The sequence below is a fragment of the Panthera leo genome, chromosome A1 (genome assembly GCF_018350215.1).
Source record: "Panthera leo isolate Ple1 chromosome A1, P.leo_Ple1_pat1.1, whole genome shotgun sequence".
NCBI lineage: Eukaryota > Metazoa > Chordata > Mammalia > Carnivora > Felidae > Panthera > Panthera leo.
In genome coordinates, this window is record NC_056679.1 from 115003495 (window position 1) to 115016881 (window position 13387).

General features: G+C 36.5%; 1 protein-coding gene across 3 annotated transcripts in view; it reads left to right on the forward strand.

Moving 5' to 3' along the window:
- Positions 1-13387, forward strand: part of CTNNA1 (catenin alpha 1) — a 178477-nt gene that overhangs the window by 25377 nt on the left and 139713 nt on the right. For all 3 annotated transcript variants that reach the window (XM_042936417.1, XM_042936424.1, XM_042936407.1), the window contains exons 2-3: positions 5093-5199; positions 7134-7329. In XM_042936417.1, the coding sequence (XP_042792351.1) occupies positions 5095-5199; positions 7134-7329 (301 nt within the window). In that variant the 5' untranslated portion in view covers positions 5093-5094. The remainder of the gene's footprint in view (positions 1-5092; positions 5200-7133; positions 7330-13387) is intronic.

A 13387-nucleotide genomic window follows, 5' to 3' on the forward strand; every position in this document is an offset into this window, starting at 1 on the left:
CTTCTTTCTTCCTTCTTCCCATTCTCCCACTTTCCATTCCTCTCTATGTATGTAACTTACATTTAGTGTATTATATTTTTCTGAACCAAGTGAGATGAGAGTAAGTTGTAGACATCATGCCCATTATATGTGACAAGGACATAACTACAGTATAATTGATGAAAATATGAAAATTTGACACTGATACACTATTACCTAATTTAGAACTTACTCAGATTTTATCATTTGTCTCAATTTTTTTTTCCTTCAAGTACAGTTTCATTCCAGAGTTACTACATTTAGTTGTCATGTCTCTTTAGCCGCCTTTAACCTGGAAGAATTTCTCAGTCTATCTTTGTTTTTTTCTGACCATGACATTTTTGAAGACTGTAGCCAATTAATTTGTAGAGTATCCCTCACTTTGAGTTTGATGTTTCCTCATGACAAGATTGGGGCTAGTTTTGCTAGGAAGGAAATAGCAAAGTAATGTGTCCTTCTTTAGTGCATTCTGTCAGGAGGTATGTGTTGTCAATTTGTCCTATTGGAGATGTTGATTTTGATCACTTGGTTAGGTGGTATCTGCCAGGTTTTTCCATTTTATTTATTTATTTATTTATTTATTTTTTAAATTTTTTTTTTCAACGTTTTTTATTTATTTTTGAGACAGAGAGAGACAGAGCATGAACGGGGGAGGGGCAGAGAGAGAGGGAGACACAGAATCGGAAACAGGTTCCAGGCTCCGAGCCATCAGCCCAGAGCCTGACGCGGGGCTCGAACTCACGGACCGCGAGATCGTGACCTGGCTGAAGTCGGACGCTTAACCGACTGCGCCACCCAGGCGCCCCGGTTTTTCCATTTTAAAGTTATTCTGTCCCTCTCCCCCTTTGTGATCAGTAAATAATCTGTTGGGAATTAGCATGAGACTATGTAAATATTCAATTTCTTAGAAAACTTTCAGCCACTTGGTTTAGCATTCTCTGATGATTCTTCCCTGAATCAATTATTATTATGATGGTTTGTAAATGGTGATTTTTTTTCTGAATACATTATTTCTTCTACATTTATTAGTTTCTTATTGTATGGAAGAACTTTTCCTTCTCCTTTATTCATATTAACCTGGTCTCTCAGATTCTAATTTTATTGAGTGGATCATAATCTGTTTAATCTTCACAAAAAATCCTCTGAAGGTAATGATTGTCTTATTTTACAAATGAGGAAGGAAGTTCAAAGTGGTTAAGTGATGATTAAATATACCTCTTGATGGTATTGTCCTTACATAAAGATGTAAAGATTACAAAATAAAGATCCTGCTTTTTTTTATTATAAAAGTAGCTTTTTTAAATGCCTGTATAATTTTATAGTATCAGAAAATACAGTTAAGCACAGAGAATGTTAAAACTACCCATTATCTCCAACTCTTAGAGATAACACCATTGTTAATATTTTGGTTTATATATCTAGATATTTTTATTCCTTTCTGCAGTTATACATTACATAGTTTTGAAATCTCTTTATCATCTTCAATCATATATATTTTGAACATTTTCTCATAAACTTCTGTAACATTTCCCCCATTTTTTTAGATGAGAAATTTCAGGTGTACAAAGATACATATATCTTATAAAATAATAATAAATAAAATAATAAATCTGAAAACACCTATCCTCTACCTAGGTTTAATAGTTATGAGTGTCTGTTCATAATTCCTTGATCTCTCTATGTATATATTTTAACTTTTGCTGAACTATTTGAAAGTTGCAGACATCTTTATATTTCACCCCCTAAATATTGTAGCATGCATCTCCTAGAAAGTCAGTTTTCTACAGAGCTACAGTTTCATTATCATACCTGTGAAATTGAGGAGTAATTCTGTAATAACATCTAATATTTAATAAGTGTTAAACATTTACCACTTTCCTTACAAATGTCTTAATAGCTGTTTGTTTCAAACTGTTGTCCAGACAGGATACATGTATTGCATGAGATTCTTATGTCTCTTGAATCTATTTGTCTAGAATAGTCTTCTCACCTTCTCCCTCCAAGTACTGACTTTCTGAAGAATTAAGGGCCTTTTATCTTATAAAATATGCTACATTCTGAATTCATTTGTTTTCTTATGGTGTTGCTTAATATGCTTCTGTATCCCCTAGAAACTTGTTTCTTATGAACTTGAAATAGGATAGATTAGGGTTTTTTAACCTGCAGTGCATTTGGATTGGAAAAATTTTGTCTTTGTTTTCACTATTAACAGGAATTTAACATTTCCTTCTGTTATTAATGTAGATAACAAACTACTTTTCATTTGAACCTGTAACTTTATCACCAGTAGGAATCTCAGTGCTTTTCATATCTGTAGTAATTATAACATGATACCATGAAAACAAGTGCATGTTCATTATTACTTTGAAGTAGTCATCAGACTTCTTGCCAGGTTTTATTTAATGTTACTAGAGAAGCACATATATTACTGTTTCATTCATTTGTTTGTAAAGTATCTTGATAACCAAATTTCAGTACGTATGTTTCCTTTGTAATCCTTTGAATTGTGTTTTAGGCATTTGAAAAAACATTCTAAGAAAGGGCCTTATAGTTGAACTACCTAATACAGAATCCAATACTAGCTACAGGTGGGTCTTGAACAGGTGAAGTGTGTCTTGTTTGACTTTAAGTGTGCCCTGACTGTAAAACACATCCCATATTTGGCCACTTAGTACTTATGTAAAATATAACTTAAAAAATACTGAATATATGCTGAAATATTTTTTGGATATGTTGTGTATAGTCACACATTTCTTTTTAGCCCCCCCCCCTTTTTTTTTTTTATTTTAGAGAGCGAGAGTGGGGGAGAGGGGCAGAGGGAGAGAGGGAGGAGAAGAGAGAGAGAAAATCCCAAGCAGGCTTCACATTCAGCACGGAGCCTGATGCGGGGCTCCATCCCACAACCCTGGGATCATGACTTGAGCTGAAATCAAGACTCGGCTGCTCAACTGACTGAGCCATCCAGGCACCCCTCTTTTTAGTCTTTTAATATTGTTACTAAAAAATTGAATATTACCAGGTGGCTTACATTGTTTTTCTATTGGATAACGTTGGTCTTTAGGTTTTACTAGACTGCCAGAAGGATTGATGGCATTGAAAAAGGTTTTGAGTTCCTACATAGAGGCTTCATTAGACTCTGGTTAAACATTTTTGCAGTAACACTGCAGCTCAGTCACACTGAGGCTCTTGAGAAACATTTAAAGCTTTTTTTTTTTTTTTTTTCCATCAAGAGTACTTAATAGGTAATACAGAGTACTTTAAACATCTTCATATTGGGAAGCATATAATATTAAGTGTTTCATTATCAACGATGCTAAGTTTAGTTATTTGTTTAAGAGGGTGCCCATTAGATCTCAAATTTGTAAAGGTATGTCTTGGCCCCTTGTAATTGGTAACCTGTTAAGTTATACTTTGGCACCTTACAAGTATCCTGTTCCCCCAGTAGCCTTTCACTTAATGGTGTTAATATCCATTGATAATCTTTGCCTGAATCAGTTACTACATTGGGGTTTGCAAAATGGTCATTTTCTAATTCTATTCTACCTTCATGGTAAAGAAATTCCCTCGCCACTGTCTTTTTCTTAAGAGGATCTTTATGGTCATAGGATATCTTTTTATGTACCTTCCTGCCTGCCTGCCTATCAGTCAGGCAGTTGTAGTCATTATATTTTTTGATACTCAACTTGTCAGAAATTTGCCAATGGAACCTTTGTTTCCTCTGTGTTTTGATAGGTGAGTCTTTGTACCCTTCTTTGCTTTCTGCAGAATAGGATAACTCAGAGCTGGAATAACTTCCCTCCCTGCTTTTTTTGGAGGAGTCTTGGTTCCCTTTAATGGAAAGTGGCATTTAATAGAAATAAAGACCTGAGCAGCGAGAACAGTGTTTTTGTTTTTTTCCCTCTAAATTTTGTAAACATTGTTTTTAAGAGTGGTACAGTATTGTGTGATCGGTTGTGTGCTTTATTCAGGGATCTCTTTGAAATTTGTACTTTACTATGATTGTATGCAGTGCTGTTGTGAACATCATTGTATCCAGCTTTTTCCATGCACCTTAATTTTTTCTTTAGAATAAAATTCGGGAAATGGAATTTCTGGATCATAAAACACCCTCTTCTAGGGTTTTAAATATCTATCAAGTTGGTTGTCTGAAAGTTTGTATTTGTGTTTACCTCAGTTATGTACCTCACCTTTTTTCCTTTTGTCTTTAAGGCACTACTTAAAAAAATTTTTTTTAACATTTATTCATTTTTTGAGAGACAGACAGAACGTGAGGGGAGGGGCAGAGAGAGGAAGTCACAGAATCCAAAGCAAGCTCCAGGCTCTGAACTGACATCACAGAGCCTGACATGAGGCTCAAACCCACAGACCACAAGATCATGACATGAGCTGAAGTCGGACGCTCAACTGACTGAGCCACCCAGGCGTCCTTTAAGTCACTACTTATACAAGCAGTCACTAACTGTTGGGTGTTTTCATTGAAGTCTTCCCCTAGACTTAAAGCCTCTAATGGAAGTTTACCTTGACACTGATACATTGATATTTGACTAAGTGCGACTCGAAATTTCTTCTGGCTATGAGTGATAATAGCTGTAGGTGCAGAGGGCAGCAGACTTAAGCATTATGTTTTAATAGAGTAAGACAAGATGTTCTCTAAGAATCCATCAAAAAATGAAGGAGTTATACCTTTTAGGTAATACTGCACTAGAAGTGTTATGGAGTATGAAAAATCAGAATCAGGCCTTCATTCACTTTAGCTTTTCATCCTGCTTCTAAGTTGTTATGGAAAGACTAGAAATAGACCTGGCTTGGTGCCAGAGAAGCCCAAAAGGAAAAGCTCTATGTGTTTGGAAGTGTTTCTTGTGGTACCTCTACTGTTTATAAACTTGGCATCTGAAAGTGTAAGAGGTTAAGAGTTACTGGGCCCTCTTGTACAGGCTAATAAGAATTTTTCCCCCTCTTGTGGTGAATGTAGCTTTGTTGTTATAAAACTCCTTTATAAAAGTAGAAGATTTGTTATATATTTCATGTTTGTGTTTGATGTTTGCCTCACTTTGGCCTTTTGTTTCTTTTTCAGAAATGACTGCTGTCCATGCAGGCAACATAAACTTCAAATGGGACCCCAAAAGTCTAGAGATCAGGACTCTGGCAGTTGAGAGACTGTTGGAGCCTCTTGTTACACAGGTAAAAATCTGCAAACAAATACATAGGTGTAACATGGTTCCATAGTAGTAGTCCTGGGAAACAAACACAGAGCGTGGTTACTTAATTCAAAGCCTTATTTTGAGTGGTTGAGTTTAAGTTGGTAGTATTTAGACGATTTGGCACCACTAATTATTTAAATATTGATGCATGGATTCTTTTAACCCTATAGGAGCATAGTTACTGCCATTTTATTGAGGCTTATTGGCATTAATCGGGGATTAGTGGTATGTAATGTAACTTACCAAATGTTTGTATTTTGTAGACATTTTCTTGGCATCACTCTTTCCTTGTAAAGTTACAGGTTATATTCAAGAAAGATGGCCTATAGACCCTTGACTGTGAAGTCTCTTCCCCATGCTTAGGGTGCCTGGGTGGCTCAATTGGTTAAGTGTATGACTCTTGGTTTTGGCTCAGGTCATGATCTCATGGCTCATGAGTTTGAGCCTCAAGTCGGGCTCTGTGCTAACAGTGCAGAGCCTTCTTGGGATACTCTCTTCCTCTCTTTCTGTTTCTGTCCCCCCCCCCCCCCCCGCCCCCCAAATAAATAAATAACAAACTTCTCTTTGTCTAGGATCAATTAGTTGGTAATTTGAGGGTGTAGGTTTGGTTATGTTCTGTTAGAAATACGAATATCACTGTGTGATGATCTTTCATTAATTGTTAGCAATTAGTATAAAAAATACATATACACACACGTATATATACATATGTATTTATGTATTTTAATATACATGTAGGAGAAGTGTATGGTAAGACTCAGGAATAGGTACTTTCTTGGAGCCCATCCACTGTAGCTCTCAGCAGTTCTTTTGTGTGGCAAGCTACACTAATAACAAATGTTTAGTCATCTTCAACCTACAGATCAGCTGGTATTTTATATATATATATGTATGTATATATTTATTTATTTATTAACATTTATTTATTTTTGAGACAGAGAGAGACAGAGCATGAACAGGGGAGGGTCAGAGAGAGAGGGGGACACAGAATCTGAAACAGGCTCCAGGCTCTGAGCTGTCAGCACGGAGCCCGATGCGGGGCTCAAAACCACAGACTGTGAGATCATGACCTGAGCCAAAGTCAGACGCTCAACTGACTGAGCCACCCAGGCGCCCCTGGTATTATATATATTAATGATGGTTAATATTCTGGGACTTAAACCATCATCGCAGTAGGCTACTTTGGACAGTCCTTCCTTTCTTTCTTAAGAGCTTTTACTAATTAATTGCTGAGAGTTTTATGAATAAAATGTGAAACAATTCAGAAGCAAGTTACCTTAAAACATTTTGCACAGGTTGAAAACTGGAAAATGTGACTTCCATGTAAAGCTAGTAAGTTCATTGTTAATCTCTTTCTGGAACTACTACTAGTACTTCTTTTTTAAATGTTTATTTTATTTTTGAGAGAGAGAATGTGCATGCCCTGGGGGAAGGTAGAAGAGCGAGAATCCCAAGCAGGCTCTGCACAGATAGTGGGGCTTGCTCCCATGAACCCTGAGATCATGATCTGAGCCAAAATCAAGAGTTGGACCCTCAACTTACTGAGCCACCTAGGCACGCCTCTTCCTGGAGCTTCTTGATGACATGTAGAGATGTCTAACATGTTTCTAATCAGTTTTTAATTTGTAAAATGAAAGTAAAAACCTAGTTGTCATGTTTGAAAAATTAAAATATTATTTTTTATCTTGCACATTGAGGTAGCTAAATTATTTTAGGACCTAAATTTAGTGTCATTTCAGTATTTCTTAAATACGGAGAGAGTATGTGTTATTTGTTAATGCTTAGTGGAATTCATAAATGTGATGTTTCATTTTGTTATGAATAATTTATTTTCCCTGTCTTTAAAGATGGTAGTCTTTCTGTTGTTTTCATTTTAAATGACTGCAGTTTAATTTGTAAAAATGAAACTTTTAGGTTACAACTCTGGTAAACACCAATAGTAAAGGGCCCTCGAATAAGAAGAGAGGCCGTTCTAAGAAGGCCCATGTTTTGGCTGCATCTGTTGAACAAGCAACTGAGAATTTTTTGGAGAAGGGGGATAAAATTGCAAAGGAGAGTCAATTTCTCAAGGAGGAGCTTGTGGCTGCTGTAGAAGATGTTCGAAAACAAGGTAGGTCAATATTGCTTTTAATATAGAGAGAGGCAGACTGTTTTAGGAAATTAATCCTTGAAAGTGACCTTTTGTGGTCAGTATTCTCATTGTTATGCTTGCGAATTCCTCAGTAACTTATAATATTAAATTATTGGAGATGTATTAAGTTGTACTGCCTTTATTTTTAATCAGGAAAGATGCTAACAGAGGAACAGTTTATTTGGAGTATCTGAATTGACTTCTCTTGGGTTTCCCAAGTAATTGTTGAGTCTTAAGAAATGTTCTAACAACAGTTTAATAGGAAATAAATGGGGTAGAAGCTTACCTTTAATCCTATGTAATACCTGTTTTTAGTTCATGCTGAAGATACAAAGGTGCTAAAATGGAGAAATGTGCAACCATTCTGAAAATACCCTAGAAGTTGCCTCATTCTTTCAGGCTGGTGTGTTAAATTAGCCATGCGTACTGGAAGTGGTTTGAGTTTGAAATAAAAACAAATCTTGGCTTAAAGGAATCCTCTTTTGGGAAACTTAGAATTAATAAAAAGTGAAATTTGTAACCCACAGCTTACCAGTAGTGCCTACTAGAAAAACTTGTCTTTATGATGCTGTAAGTATGATAAGACTTCATATCTGGAGCCTTAAATTCTTGAACCTTGTAGTTGTGTGATAAACTGCTGGTCCAGCAGGAGGACTTAAACAAAGACAGTTTTTTGTAGAGCAATTATATATCATCTAAGGTGAATTGAGACCCTACTCTGTGCAGTTGTTTTACTGGCCTTTGGGAGAATCTTACTGGATCTCACTGGTGGCTGACAGTGGACACATTCATCCCTGTGACAGTACCCAGAAAAGGGCAGTGCATTAAAAGAAGATGCTATCTCCAATTGTTCTGAAATTGTAAACTAAAAACCTTGGATGTTAAATGTTTTTTTAATTTTCAGGCTGAAGATAAATGTTTCTAATATTGCCAATGATGAGATTATTTAAATTCCATATTACTAACTGGGTGGATGTATTAGTTATCTACAGCTGTCATAACATAAATTACTATAAACTTGGTGGCCGAGAACAACAGAAATTTACTCGTTCACAGTTCTGGAGGCCAGGTACCTGAAATCAAGGTGTCAGCAGGGGTGACTCTTTCTTGGGGGCTCAGTGGAAGGCTCTTTTGCATGTTTTCTCCTAGCTTCTTGGAGAAGCAGCAATGCTTGGCATTCCTTGGCTTGTTGGCTTGTCACTCCAACCTCTTCCTTCCATGTCACATGGCATTCTCCCTGTGTGTTTCTGGGTGTAAGTTTTCCTCTTTATAAGGATATCAAACACTGAATTAGGATCCCCCCTAAATCTGTTTTGCTCTCATCTTAACTTGGTTATATCTGCAAATATCCTATTTGCAAATAAGGCCACATTCATATGTTATGGGTGAACATGAGTTTTGGGGGGACACTATTCAATCCATTAGAGTGGGCTTTGAATGAATTTATTTTAAAGCAGTTGAATTGTCTAGTTCAGGATGATTTTTGAGCTTCTTGTTCAGGAAATCAGGATGGCTGTTACTTCATTGTCCTCTGTGAGAAGGTTTTGTTCTTCAGTCCTTTTTGCCTCAAAATAATATTATCAGATGAATTTTACCAAATATTGATTGAGTCTAGTAACTAAGACATTTATTTTCAAAATACATTTAATTGTTACAGATGACTTGTAATTTCGTTCTATATGTGTTCCTTGTTTCAGAAGTTTCTCTGATGTAAATTTGTAGCAATCATGGTATAATACATGCCCCCTGCCCCCCAAATACCCCACAGTTTTGAATGTATATCTAAATTTCTGTTTTCTTGTTTTTATTTATACCTGAGAAAAATTTTTATGTTGTTCTGAATTATAAGTACTTGTCTTTTCTAGTCCAACTTTGCAATTATTTATCATCATGATCTATTCACCACAATTTGCCTTCTCTCCTTGCCTTTTCTCCTTGCCAAAAAAAAAAAAAAAGCTAAAACTAAAACAAAAATATAACTGTCTCCCATCATCATTACTGCATCAGTTAAGAAAAGCTGAAGTGCCTTGCTTTTATCTGTTGACTTACTTTTTTTTTTTAATTTTTTTTAAGAATCTTAAGTAGTATGAAACCTCTCTCCTGTCATAAATAGAACAAAGTACATGTTATGACAATGGTTAAGTGCAGATTTTTTAATCAACCAAACCTTTCTGGTTATGTTGTCGAAGCTGTTTGCTCATCATTTGAAACCATGTAGTGGCATTAATATGTTTGCACATTCTTTGACAGCCCTCCCTTAAGTAAGTGGAGCCTGACTTTGATACTCTTGAATGTATGTTGGATTTAAATACTTTCACCTCTGTAAAGGATAGAATATGGTAGAAGTGATGCTGTATACTTTCAGAACTAAGTCATAAAGAGAGTATAGTATCGGTGTGGCTCTTCCTCATGGATTATTCAGTCTAGGGGGAAATTGTTAGTATCAGTTTGCCAAGCATGTGAGTAAGCAGCCTTGGGAGCAGATCCTCCAGCATTAGTCAGGTTTTAAAAGATGGCAGCCCTGACCAACTCCAGATTCTTGACCCTCAGAAGACTCAGCATAATAAATATTTATTTTAAGCTATCAAATTTTGGGGGTATTTGTTAGACAGCAAAAGATAATACAAACACCTTTCCCAGGTGGTCCTGAGCACTTACACAAAACTCTAACCTAACTACTCTTTTACTGCTAATAGAAAACACAGTAATTATGATTTATCTAGAACGTCATAGCAGATTGACTAACAGTTAGAATATAATTCTTTGCATTTTGAGTTTGTTGCTTATCCACTGGAACACTTGATTGTGAAAGGTTGTATAAGAAGATTTCTTTGTTGTGAATCAATGTGAATTACATTAGTTTAGTACAAGTTGGCAAATTTTTTTTGTAAAGAGCTAAGGTAGTAAATATTTTAGACTTTACTGGCTATAAGGTCTCTGTTAACACAATTACTTCTACATTTGTGTTGGGAAAGTGGCTGTTGGTAATATATAAACAAATGGGCATGGCTGTGTTCCAATAAAACTTACTTAGAAAAAGAGAGGGTGAGCTAGATTTAACCCATAGGCTCTGGTTAGCTGACCTCATATCTAAGGTTTTCACAGACTGTTAAAGATAGGACCTTACTGTTTTTAAACTACTTACGTATTTATTTATAACACTTTGGAGCCCAAAGCTAAACTTACTATAGTTTTGAGTTTATATAAGCCCTTTGCTTTCTCTGCAATCATCATTAATAACTAGAGGCTTGAATGTATACAGTTTTTCAGCATAACCTAATTTTCTTCTTGTATTTGCCCCTGATTACATGAATAATAAACACAAACATTTGTGAGTACATGAAAACCTTACCATAATAACACTGTCAGTAGGTAAAATATTCACATACATACCCAGGGCCACTTTACCTCAAGGCTAATGCAGTGGACATGTGAGCCTCCTGTGGTAGATGGGAGCCAATTATCAATTGCATACCATACAAATTCTTGTGATCTAGGGGTTTCATTTTACTGCCAGTCACCTTGAGCTAGTTGTTGAGTAACTAACTACCTTATGTGGGCTGAGGCATGTGTACCTCTTCAATGTGCTCTTTTCTTTTTTTGGGACCCTTTCCACCCCTACATGCACCATGCTGATTATATCATTCTTATCTTATACTTTTTCTTCCTAGCTCTTATCACAGTGGTAATTAGATAATTGGTTGTCTTCCCCTCTCCAGGTTCCAGTAGGACAGATAATTGACTATATTCTCCAAGAAGTGTGTGAGAAAAGGCTCTTGTCTCAAAAATTACAGTGCCAAATGCTTCCTAGTGCCAAATGTAAACACAGGGTTAGGGTTGGAGAATCTTACCTTTGAAAAAATTGAGATATGATTCACATAACATAAAATTCATCCTTTTAAAGTACATGCATCTGTGGTTTTAGGATATTCACAGACTTGTACAGCCATTACCATTATCTAATTACAGAATATTTTCAGCTCCCCAAAAGGAAATCTCATATTAGCAGTCAGTCTTCATACATACGTATACATATATATTTAACAATACCTAAAAAAGAGTATCTAAATGTATTTTATGAATCCTTGAATAGTGCTCTGACAAGAAAAAGAGGGCTCTTATCTGGGTAGGTGATATCCAAGGGACAGAGATGGAAAGGCCTAAATGCAACTTGTTTGAAAAGGGCAGACAGGGGCGCCTGGGTGGCTTGGTCAGTTAAGCATCCGACTTCAGCTCATGTCATGATCTCGCAGTTCATAAGTTTGAGCCCTGCTTCAGGCTCTATGCTGACAGCTGGGAGCCTGGAGCTTCAGATTCTGTGTCTCCTTCTCTCTCTCTGACCCTCCCCTGCTCAAGATCTATCTCTCTCAAAAATAAACATAAAAAAAAAAAAAAAGGACAGACATTTAAAAAAAGGACAAGTGATGGTAGGTTGGAAGTAGAGTGATGAGGAATAGCTTCTACTAGAAGAGTTTTTAAAAATCCATTAGTTACAATTCACGGTTGGATCTCAAAGGCCAAGATCAGAGACTTACTGTTGCATCTTGGACATTTCTTTGTGGTCAAAGGAGAAGGCTCAAAGAAGCTGAGGTACTGCTTCTGATGATAATGTGCTCAGGAAAGGGGCCAAATAGATAAATGATTAGTGTACTGGGCATTAGTGTATTTCCTGAGAAAAATCTTGTACAGCCAATCAGAGAAACCAGAGTGGGGTAAGGGCTGGGTGGTTTCTGATGAAGAGAGAGTGTCTGCTAGCACACGGGAGACTGGTTTTCCTGTTTTGTCCCAGAGCTTATAATCAGGACACTTGGACATAAAAAGTAAATTAATAGCATTAGTGGTATGCAAGGAATGGAGTGGAATTGGTAGGGTAAGCATGGGATTAGAAAATCTTGCTGAAGGTGCACTGGATCTTGAAAGGTGAAAGGAGGAAGGGGAAAAAGTCATCTAGTTAAGAAAACCAGTAGACTAAGCAAGATGTGCATGGGGGAACAGTTAGAGCCCTGACTGGAGAGGGGTGCTTCTAGGAAAGATTAGAAGAAAAGAGCCTGCAGCTAGATTTTAGAGGGTGGTTTAGAATGCCAGGTGAAGGAGGGAGAATTCTCAGGGAAATGATATGGAATCAAACTCTAGGGTTGGAATAGGGCTCACAGGTTCAGGTTCCAGTTCCAGTATACTTGAATATATCTAATGATATGGGACTTGCTACCTCTGGAAGTAGCTTTTTCCAGCATTGCTTTGTGTTTATTTTTATAGCTCTTTTTCTTCTTAAATTAAACTAAAATATGTCTCTTTAGCTTTCTTCCTGTTATAAGAAGTTCTGCCATCTGGGCAACACAGAATATGAGGAAAAGTGGTGTTTTCGGGAGATGAGTCTCTCAGCTATGTTCAAGAAGAGTTAAATGGTTGAGAGAGAGCCTGGAGGCAGGACCAATAATCAGGAGATCATCACAGTGGTGAGGGGTGAGATGGAACTGTTAAAGAAGGGACTGCTATTGCATACAGTCCAAAGGAAGAATGGGCCAGTTGTTAACTGCCAGGTTGGCCTGAGCAGATGGCTGGTCTTCTTTATAGATAAAAATGAGGGACCTAGTATGTGAAAAATTGTTATACTTTATTTTCCTGTAGCTTGAATCATTTAAGGCACTGTATGCTTCTAAAAACTCCACGGGAATTACCTAATATTAGTATATTCTCTTAGAGCCATTAAGATTTTGCTACACCAGTTTTCAGTCAAATTAAAAAGATCTGTTACACCGTTTGCTTTATTTACGCTAATAAAAAGTCAATTAACAGGTTAATTTTATTTTTCTTAACTTTTAATTTTGAATCACAGGAATTTTCGAAGATAGTACAGTGGTTCAGTGGATCCTTTTTTGAGTTCCCCCATTGGTTGTATCTTATGGAACTATGGTACAATATCAACATAAGGAAATTAACAATGGCATAATATATGTGTGTAACTCTCTGATTTTATCACGTGTACATTTGTGCAGTCACCACTGCAATCATGATACAGAACTATTCCATCACCATC